Below are 11487 nucleotides of genomic sequence, written 5' to 3' on the forward strand. Positions count from 1 at the left end.
AATTATCCAGTTTTCTCCAACAGTTAAAATTATCGGATGCTAACATTGTCTTCTATGATATGCAACACAAACACCTCTGCTAAAATCTTTTTAAAAAGTAGTCTGGGGTTTCATGACCCTTTAAAAAGATGTGCAAATAAATAATACATTTTTGTGACGATGCAACAATGACCCGATTAGGCAAGTGACAATTCTGTCAACTGTCCCGAAACGCGAGCGGAAGTCTTGTATCCCAGACGAGATGCGCCGATGTGAAGCCGTTTTAAGAGAAAGTCAAAGAGAGAAGACGCGGTACAGCTGAATCACTCACGCCGTTTTCAAATGACTGATTTGATCTGATATTCTGTGTGGATTCAAACATACATGCTATAGGCTATTGAATAAATGTGTGAATATCCATCATTTTAAAGTCGAAAGCTGCGGGAATGTGTAAAACTATATGCGATGTAGCCTATGCGCAATCCCGCACCAAAACTCAGGACCTAATTAAACAATTCTATTATACAGAGTTTTGTGAAATAGTTTTCCATGACTTTTTCAAAACTTTCTGGGTTTATTTATTTTTCCAAAACTTTTCCAGGCCTGGAAATTGCCGTTTTAAAATTCCATGACTTTTCCAGGTTTTTCATGACCGTAAGAACCCTGCATCAGAGTGCACAGAAGTATTCTTAAAATGCGTTCTAAATTCTGAATAATTTGTAATAATTATTCTCGGTATTTTAAAGTGCCCACGACAACAATATTGTGTATATTCATTACCGTGATATATCGCATCACCGAATACCGGCACATGTCTAATAAAGATATAAGAACCGTCCATTTCCTTGGCAGGAAAATGTGGACAGCTGACAGAAATTCTTGAACATTTCCTGGTGAGATTATTTTTTAAAAGTCTCTGGATAAAACCTTTGTCTAGTGATAGCAAATGCAGTGCAGTCCAGTAAAATATGTTTGATAATGGAGGCATGCAGAAACTACATGAATGTGGTTCACAACTTAATATTAAAGCATAAAACATGCGAATGATGGAGTATTTTTGAGGCACTTTGTTTTCTAATGAGCTTCCTCATTTAAATACATTCTTCATATTTCTGAAATTCAAGCATGAACACAACAGCAGTCACCCCACAAACACATTTCCATTTACTGCCTTCAGTTACAGTAAATGTAATGCCTTTGTCTCGATTTCTGAACTGATGGATTATCATCTCAGAGAAGCATACCTTTTAAAAGCCTGAGATCCTCCAGAAGTTGTGTTTCAAAAAACACTTCCAAGATATTGTCAAGACCTATTCAGAGAAGAAAAGAGATGCGTTCAAGTAGTCTGACAGACTGAAACACATGTAATAAAACAAGTTTAATGATGATCAAGAATAAAAACAGACCAATAAGAACAGATGCACAGGAATAAAGTAATGCAATTATTTGAAGTGAGAGAGAAAGGAGGAGTGTAAACTTCAGAGCTCTTTAAGACAAAGCATCAAAAATTAAATGCCATTAAATTCTGATAATGCATAATCAGTCCATAAGAACAGACAGATAAGGATAAATGAATGCGATTCCTTGGACCGAGTGGAAAGTTGAGTGCAAAATTCAGATTTCTTTAAAGCTTGAAATTAAAATTCACGCCATTTTCTAAATGCATGTTACTGATCTTATTGGGAACGATTCAGTCATGCATGTTTAATTTTTTTCTGAGCTCGTAAACTCATTAGTCATAGAAAAATAAACTGTAGAGGGGTATTTTGCTAAATATATGCACCATATAACATATTCATTATACATTTTACTGTTCTTCAATGTTTAATTTATGTTTGAATAAATACATCAAGTTTTTATGACAGCCACCATTATGTTTAGGCCTATATTAAAAAAACAAACAAAAAAAAAACAAATTGAAGTAGAAATATTATGATGTAATAGTAACTTTATTATTTTAAAATCTTCATTAAGTGTAATTTCAACAAATCTGCCAATTTTAACCTTCAATATTATAGTAATGTAGTACCAACTGACTCTCATGTAGGGTTGCAAAGGGGTGGAAAATTTCCGGTAAATTTCTGGAAAGTTTCCAAAAATCCCTGGAATATTCCCAAAAAAATCCTGGAAAGTTTCCAAAATTTACTGGAAATTTTCCACCTTTTTGCAACCCTACTCTCATGTATATTTTACAGCATTAGTTGAGAGATTTTTTTTTCCTTGAGAAAATTTGGCATATGTATCCAAAATAATCGATATTGAATCGAATCGAAATTGGTAATCAAATCGAAAGCTTGTGAATGAGAATCGAATCGAATCGTGAAATTTGTGTCAAAACCCAGCCCTATTTTTTATTCATTTATTTTATATGTATTTTATTATTCATTTGGTAGATCTCGGTGAGTTTCTCATTTGAAAAGTATATCCCCACACAAAAAAGTGTGGGCACCCCTGATTTACATCATGATGACAACTTCATGTGTGCTGCACTTGCAACAGAATTTTCTTTAACTGGAGGATTAACTAGGAAAAAGTTACTTGAATCATGTTGTAGTTACATTTTCAAGATGACTAGTTAAAAATCATATAAAAATCGAGAATCTGTCAAATGTTCTGAAAAAAAAAAAAATAATAATATCGAGGTTTTATTTTTTTTTGCCATATCGCCCAGCCCTAATGTGATTATGATTATGAGAGCGTGAAATAATGGGTTAGCAGGCAAATGTTATAACATGAGTGTAAGAAAGATGCGCACATCCCACAAACCCACACAGGGCTCAGGTGCAGGACCAAAAAAAAAGTCAAACTATAGCAAAAATACAAACGTACAATACAATACAATATTGTCCGCACACTGATGTAACTGCTCCATAAAAATAATTTATTGTGGCAACGTTTCGACCATCAGGTCTTCGTCAGGCACAAATTACATGAAATGATACAACTCTTTATAAGTAACAGGTGATCATTCTAATTAGACACATTCAATTACTGTGCAGGTTAGGGCTGGACAATAATTCAATATCAATATGTATCGCGATATAATTTTTTTCAATAATGGTGATATGATTTTTAAACGGTACACTCCCACAAGGAGAGAGAGAGAGAGAGAGAGAACCGGCATTAAACTCGAATAAATACACAAATCAATACAGATCAATAATCACTCAAAATATTCAAACAATACTGAAGACAGATGAAAAAATACAAGGTGTACCGTCTTCTCTTTTAATTGTACATTTGTAACAACTGGATAATTTGTATTAAAGGGATAGTTCGTAGGGATAGAGCGCGTACACGCCTATCTCACCGGATGCCGCGCGCAGTTGGACATAGTGGTGTATTAGAGGTAAAATATGATATAAATACTGTTCGGTTTCTCGCGCAAACAGATCGTTTCGTGTCTTAGGACATCAATGTGTCGTCACGAGCCGCAGGGTTTAATTTGGATTTGTCTGTGCATGTTTTTTTTACTCTCATAGATTTTGTTACCATTGCCATGCATTATACGACTGACAGACTGCAACGGTTAAAGTTAAAAATCATCAAATGTGTTCTACTGAAGAAACAAAGCCACCTACATCTTGGATGCCCTGGGGGTAAGCAGATAAACATCACATTTTCATTTTTGGATGAACTATCCCTTTAACAAGCACCCACCCCCCTATAGTGCCCCTTTTTTGGTTTGGGCCACTGCCCCTCAAAATGTCCGTGCACGGCCCTGCTTAATGAGTGAGTCATTGAGTGTGTTATCATGCTGGTATCTTAAGGACTTTCGTGGACAGCTGACTCCTAAAGTTTTTAATATTCTTCATATTCTGTGTGGTGGTCAGATAGAAATTAATCTTTATAGGTATCAGTTCATGTAATTTGTGCCTGATGAAGACCTGATGGTCGAAACGTTGCCACAATAAATTATTTTTATGGAGCAGTTACATCAGTGTGCGGACAATATGTTTGTATTTTTGCTAAACGTTATAACATGACCACGCTTTTGGATTCATGCCGTTCGAAACTCAAATTAAATTAAGCTATACGTGGCTTTGCGTCTCACCCTCTAATTTCGCAGGATTATTTTCTTGTCATTCACTTTTAATCCATGTTTTCACATCTAAGATTTCGCAGCCATGAATTAAGAATCCGTTCTTAAGACTTATTAATTCGTTCCCTCATTTTAGTTAGATCATGGGTTATCCAGGGTAAAAATGAATGAAACACGGACAGTGGCCACAGATTAATAAATCGTAGGAACCAATTAATGAGTTGTAGGAATTATTTTTTTAGGCCTATATATAAATTCACTTTTTTGACCATTTACAGACATGTCATTTGCTTTGCAATATTGGGAGAAAACATGAAGATATGAGAACAGAGATGAGAGCACGATTTGAAAACAATTATCTGGGAAATTGCTTTCCATGTCGAAGAACTTTATTGTTTCTTTTTCAATGCACTTTTAAAGTTTGGATTATTTTCATTACATTTTCAGTGTTTTGCGCATGAGCCGCACGCAGTTCAAATTAAACTGCTTAATCGATTACATCTCTTATCGACAATTAATCATTGACATCCCTAATCCCAACTGTAGCTTAGTGCCATTTTGGAGGATATCACGACGTATGCTCTTGCTTTGACCTGAACATAAACAACGTGTGTGTCAGCGTACAACAGCCTACGCGGTTTACTTTCAGTGGATACTCTCCAAAATAGTGCTATAGGGTGACGCGGAGGAGATGAACTGTTGAATAAAGTTGTTATTTTTGTTTTCTTTGCGCACAAAAAGTATTCTCGTAGCTCTGAAAAATTACGGTTGAACTGCTGATGTCACATGGACTGTTTTACCGATGTCCTCGCTGCGTTTCTGAGCATTGATCGTGATAGGATCCTTGCAGGGCTCTACAGTGCAACCATTTCAGTCTCATTTGCGACTGAAAACTACTGCCTGCGACTATGAAAATTTTTTTAGGAGCACCAGTGCGACTGACCCGATCATCATCATACTTGTGATTGCGCTCAGGGGAGCTTCAAAGCTTTCTACGTGTTTTTTAGACAGACACAGACAGACAGATAGACACAGACAGACAGACAGACACAGACAGATAGACAGATAGACACAGACAGACAGACACAGACAGACAGACAGACAGACAGATAGACACAGACAGACAGACAGACACAGATAGACAGACACAGACAGACACAGACAGACATACAGATAGATGTCGTTCCCACGCAAACGCGTGACGTCACAGGACCTCGCAAACACCTCAGATTACCCTCATCCACCCTAACCTTACTGTCCCGGGGCCCGTTCTTCGTTCCTCGCTGAACACATCTGAGCTGATCTGAAAGATGCCAGATCTAGTAATCCTGATAACTGATCTCTGGCTAATTTGGTTCTTCAAACGAATGTGTGGATTTGATTAAAATATCTGGATGAAGTTGTCTAAGATTACTGCGTGTTCTCGTGTTCCTCGTAAAGGGCAGATGTACGGAAACCACGATCAGCGACGCAGCGATTGGCTGCGGCAGGACAGCAACGTGATGACATCATAACATTACAAAAAGACACCTGACGGAAAAACTTGACATTTCTGCAAACAGCCAAGCGAACAAAACTGCATAAATGGTATAAAACATAAATGAAATGTGCACTGTTTTTATTTAATTTAAAAATGTTTTACATGATTCACAATTATTTATATTCACGATTTCTAGTATTTGTACAGGCTTCACATTTTTATTTCATTGTTGTAATTAGCAGTTAATTTAATTTGATCTTTGAAGCAGATTTGTTATGTGACAGCATTAATGAAAGTGTCTTTAGTGTCTGCGTCTCCTGCAGCTCCAGCAAGCCACGCCCATAATATCTGCCAGCACTCAAATTAATGCACTGTACAGCATGTGTGTAAGACTCCAATACAGCTATGAAGTGATTATTTTATCATGAATTCATCTCTCAGTGAGTAAAACTGGCCGTGTCTATAGTATTATAGACTACACAACAGTATTATACGATCTTATATTATTGTAAATAACTGTCCCTGTATCAGTAGGATACTCTTGTAATAAAGTAGCGGTGGCTGGGACAGATTTTAAGTATCAATTCTGCTTAAAAAGATGCGATCTAGTCCTGTTTACATGAAATAAGCTGCTCCAGAGCCGGTTTAAGCTCACGGAGATGTTGCTATGACAGCAACTCCGGGATCAGCTTCGAAGAACCAAACAATCCAAGATCAGGCCAAATCATCAACAATCACATCCAGCTGAGTGAGTTAGCGACGGACGAAGCACGGGCCCCTGCTCCTTATCCTGGAGCTATTACATAACGTTATATGAATCGCGGTATCTAGACGAGAAACGGGCCGAGTGTCGCACAGGTAAGTGATAGATAGGCTTGATCTGCGAGGATTCCTCGATGAACGAAAAGCACAGATGAGCGAGGTTTATATCCGATCTTGACGGTTAGCGTTAGCATGCTAACTGCAGGAATTAGTGCTCACCTTTCTATTAAACCAGCGTGCACAGAGAAAGGTTTGTTTTTTGCTCTTACCCACGCTGTGGATGAGTTCAGACCTCCATCTGTCCGCGTCGCGGCGAATAATAAACCTCTCATTCGCGCAGAACCGCCTCGCGCACCAACTCGCCATTTTCTACTGAGAGTCAACACGGGAGCGCGCACGTCCGCTCATAGCGCGAGCACGCAGCGCTTCGGCGTGACGTCATGGCGTGCGCGTTTTCTCTCTCGGCGGCGGTCGGACAGCGCCACCTGCTGTATGCGAGGAAAACTGCGTAGTCCTGCATCCTCAATAAACAAGCTGCAGGTAGTCCAAAACTGCTAGAGTCAACACAGGGAACATCCAACAACATAAGGCACATCCACCATAAATAATATGAATAATAAACATTAATAATTATTATCATACTCACAACAAAAATAGCAAAAATGAAGGGAAAAATAACACAAAAGGAGCAAAAATCATTAGAGGTAACAAAAAAAAAAAAAAAAAAAAGGAAAAAAAAAAATTAAAATAAAATGAGCATAAACCACAACACACATTTAAACTTGTGTGATGGCAAAGCTGAAAAGAAACATTATTATTATTGTCAATGTTCAGAATATTTGTGCTGATATTAATATTTTTTGGGAAACCATGAGACATTTTTGGTAGCACTTTATTTTATAGTACGTGTACTTCCCTGGTACATACATGGCAAATATCTTTTACCTACAAGCAAATGAGTGGTAACACAAGGTACTTACCTGAAGTGTATTTACATGGTAACAAATAAGAAACATGGCTGTACTTAACAGTCGTACATGCATGGTAATTATTTTGTACATACAGACAAGTAATAATACAGTTTTTTGTGATAGAGAGGAAAAGAGTTTCAGACTTTCTATTTAGTTTTTTAAAGTACTTAAAGCTCTGAAACATTTTCACAAACTCACCAAAACACTGTATGTATTAAAGGAGGGCTTACTCCTTTTTTTTTTCCATTTGCATGTATGAATGTGATATTTACCCAACAATACAACAACATTGACAACATCCGAAAAAAAGAGAGTTTAAATCACACTTACAAAAGAAGATATCTTGCAAAACAAATGGAGGAATTGTTTCCATTTTTAAATATGAATATTAAATGCAAGCTAAATCATTCCCCGTTTTAACATGGCATCTGTTTCTCTGCACACATTAAACCTGTTTACATCATGTTTGCCTGTAGTGATCCTCTACTGTTAGTCGAAATTTACAGTAATATATCTTCTCCACTCATTTAACATTTGTAATTGCACTTTTAATTAATTGATACAGATTGATGCCTATAATAAAGCAACCTGAACGAAAGTTTTGTTTTCATTAAATAATGTTATAGTGATTGCCGCTCCAGATGTTAATATGTCAAATGCCAAACACTGGAATTAATAGATATAACCAATTTAAGATGATAGTGCTTTCTTAATAAAGCAAACAAAGTCGTCACTCTCCACAATTACAGTTTAGGAGGTTTGAAGGGTGAAGGGCTAATAAAAGATGGTCATGAGAACATGACATGAGAAATCAAATTTGGTCTTTGTACCATTAAAACATCCTACAAGTTTCATAGCTTAAGACGTCCTCCTCATTACAAACAAAGCATTTATTTCATCAAGCTCCAAAAACTGCCGAGGAGCGAGATGACGTCAGCTAGGTGCAGTGGTTTGAATCGACCAATAGTCTTCTTCTCAGCACAGGCCCCGCCCACTGGCGTTCAGTCGCTGATCACGCTTGAATGCGAGTGTCGCGTCGCGTCAAAAGCAAATAGAAATCAGGATCACTGCGCTATCTTGCCTACACTGGATACAGTACACAAGTGTTCGCGTTTATTTTGGATCGTGTAAGGATTGATCGGAGCGTTTTGTTTTGTAATCGAGGCACAGTGTCATGGAGAGTCACAAAGAAACATTTGAAGAGTTTATTTTAATTTTCAATCTACACTGGATACAGTACACAAGTGTTCGCGTTTATTTTGGATCGTGTCTGATTGATCGGAGCGTTTTGTTTTGTAATCGAGGCACAGTGTCATGGAGAGTCACAAAGAAACATTTGAAGAGTTTATTTTAATTTTCAAAAATCATGTTTTTTTATTATGTTATCATGTTTTTATTGTGTTTTATTGTGTTAGTTAGCTGTATTTTTTTTTGTCATTTTTTAACCTATGGTTAGTCCAGTCATAGTCCAGCAGGTAAAATTTAAGCTTTCTTATTATTATTATCATTCAAAGAACATTAACATTATAAACAACAATAACTAATAATTTAGTAATATGAAGAAAGAGGAAATTGAACATATGAAATCAATAAAAATACAAAAATGTATCACTATTTTACAACTAAAAAATACTAGTATGTAATCTGATCGCTAATCATTTTAATGTACTTAATTGTTTTAGTTAGCATCATCAGAAAACTGGCTTTTTTTAGTTTACGCAGCAGGTTTAACCATTTTTCCACAGACTGTTTTGTATTTGATATATTTACATATATATCAGCTTCTCTTTTATTGCTGTGTTTATGATATAATGATTTGTCTATTGAAATTGAGATTTATACATCGTCTGAAAGCTGAATAAATAAGCTTTCCGTTGATGTATGGTTTGTTGGGATAGGACAAGGATGCTTTAAATTGATCAAAAGTGACGATAAAGACATTTATAATGTTACAAAAGATTTCTATTTCTGATAAATGCTGTTCTTCTGAATTGTCTATTCATCAAAGAAACCTGAACAAATTCTACTTGGTTGTTTCTCGAGCAGCAAATCAGCATATTATACTGATTTCTGAAGATCATGTGACACTGAAGACTGGAGTAATGATACTGAAAATACAGCTGCGCATCACAGAAATAAATTACATTTGAATATATATTCAGATAGAAAACAGTTCTTTTAAACAGTAAAAATATTTCAGAATTTTACTGTTTTTGCTGTGCTTTGGATCAAATAAATGCAGGCTTGGTGAGCAGAAGAGACTTCTTTAAAAACATTAAAAATCTTACCGTTCAAAAACTTTTGACTGGTGGTGTAGATTATTCAGTCATTTTACACACACGTGTTTCAAACTCTGCTTTGTGCTGATGGTTTCAGGGAGGAGGGTCTCGTCACCGAGTACAGCACAGACAGCGAGGACGATATTCCTGAGCATGAAGTGAGTGGGCTAACCGTCACAGATCAAGAATCATCAGAGCTGACTTTAGGCAGAACGCGATAAATGGTTTCATTTCTTCAACAACACACAAACCACATGAACAGCTCGCTGACGTCCCTCTATCAGAGAGCAGTGACCCCTCAGAAGAGGACTGGAAACAGAGAGCAGGAGAACATCTTCATCGATCTGTGTGAGGAAGAGTCCTCCAGCCAGCAGTCTGTGTTTGTCATGAGATGCGCCTGAAAGTTTGACATACAGTTATTGTTGATGTTTGACATGCGTCCAAATTTCTCTCCATCTGCTTTGGAGATTTGAAGAAACTTGCTCACCCATCAATGGATCCTCTGCAGTGAATGGGTGCCGTCAGAATGAGAGTCCAAACAGCTGATAAAAACATCACAATAATCCACAAGTAATCCACAGCACTCCAGTCCATCAGTTAACATCTGGAGAAGACAAAAGCTGAAACACATCCAGCATTAAGACGCTTTTAACTAAAATATATATATATTAAGACACCATTATGACCCAGACATGCTTTGGTGATGTGTCTTTGCAAGTACGTCAACTTATTCTACCATACTAGATTCTACCATTCTTGAGCATACTAATACTCTAATGAGAGTTAGTTGGCATGTAGTTGCAAAGTTGCTTATAGTCGATTGATTAAGGGGACCATCAAAATAAAATGTAACCATATAAAACATTGCATTTTTTTCAGTTGAGTATAAAGCTCACATCAATTAATTAACATTAGCTCCACAGGAAACACTCAAATAACACTCAACATCTAACCACTCACAAGCTGTAGTAAGATACTGTGCAGATCTTAAATAAACAATGTCAAGATATGATACAGTCCATTATTCTGTAAATGAAGTAGATTTAATATGGTGTTCATTGTGTGTTATAAATAATCATACACTTAAACTTATAACCACAAATACGTAAGTATTATGATGTATTATAATTGTTGTTATGATTATTCATGAGTTGATATAACATATACGTTTTTTTATAATGCATTATGCATTCATTATAATGCCTTAAGAATACCCTTATAATGTATTATAAATACAGGCTTCATAGAAAGTGTTACCATTATGTTTATTAAGATTGTTAAAAAACATTTCTGAACATGTAAATGTTGTGTAATGAGTTAATTCTGGTTTTATGTTGAGGTAAGAGCCAGAGCCATGAGCTGCAGTTCTCGTCTGTGAAGTTTGAGGATTTCGGCGGCAGCGAGGAGACTCTAGAGGTGCTGCTTCACATCGCTTCACACATCCGGTGTTGGGGAACGTGACTTTTAAAAGTAACGCATTACAATATTGCATTACTCCCTAAAAATGTAACTAACTGCGTTGCTAGTTACTTTTTATGGAAAGTAATGCGCTACAAGGCATTATAATGAATGCATTATAAAAAAAAAAAGTATAATATGTTGTATAATCTCATGAATATTCATAAGAACAGTTTTAATATGTTATAATATTTACTTATTTGTGGTTATAGCTTCACAAAAAGTGAAAAGAATAAGCCTCAGGCTGAAGGAAATGTGAATATGTCTGTACAGTAGAGGGTTTGCTTAAACCTTTCAGTTGTGCATTCTGGGTTGCATGAAGAATAGTATGCAGGAGAAGAAAGTTCAACACTCTTCAGCAATAAAAAAAACAAACAAAAAAAAACAATATGTTTATATAAAGTAAATTTGGTTCATTAGTATGGTTGTATTGGATCATCAAAGGTCAGCAGCAAAGACACTGGTTAATAAAATGGGATTAGATACATTTGTGTTATTTAACATATTTAATTATTG

At 36.2% G+C, this 11487-nt stretch overlaps 2 protein-coding genes across 2 annotated transcripts in view; one reads left to right on the plus strand and one right to left on the minus strand.

Annotated features, from left to right (window-relative positions):
- LOC107753730 (ligand-dependent nuclear receptor corepressor-like protein) overlaps positions 1-6652 on the minus strand; it is a 21854-nt gene extending 15202 nt beyond the window's left edge. Inside the window, exons 1-2 of the mRNA XM_016569944.1 lie at positions 6533-6652; positions 1224-1289 (exon numbers count right to left, since the gene is read on the minus strand). Of these exons, the coding sequence (XP_016425430.1) occupies positions 1224-1289; positions 6533-6629 (163 nt within the window). The 5' untranslated portion in view covers positions 6630-6652. The remainder of the gene's footprint in view (positions 1-1223; positions 1290-6532) is intronic.
- Positions 6653-9767: 3115 nt separating this feature from the next.
- LOC107753732 (nuclear valosin-containing protein-like) overlaps positions 9768-11487 on the plus strand; it is a 3969-nt gene continuing 2249 nt past the window's right edge. Inside the window, exons 1-2 of the mRNA XM_016569945.1 lie at positions 9768-9906; positions 10853-10929. Of these exons, the coding sequence (XP_016425431.1) occupies positions 9768-9906; positions 10853-10929 (216 nt within the window). The remainder of the gene's footprint in view (positions 9907-10852; positions 10930-11487) is intronic.

Source organism: Sinocyclocheilus rhinocerous, unplaced genomic scaffold (assembly GCF_001515625.1).
Source record: "Sinocyclocheilus rhinocerous isolate Xijiao unplaced genomic scaffold, SAMN03320098_v1.1 scaffold3824, whole genome shotgun sequence".
NCBI classification, from domain to species: domain Eukaryota; kingdom Metazoa; phylum Chordata; class Actinopteri; order Cypriniformes; family Cyprinidae; genus Sinocyclocheilus; species Sinocyclocheilus rhinocerous.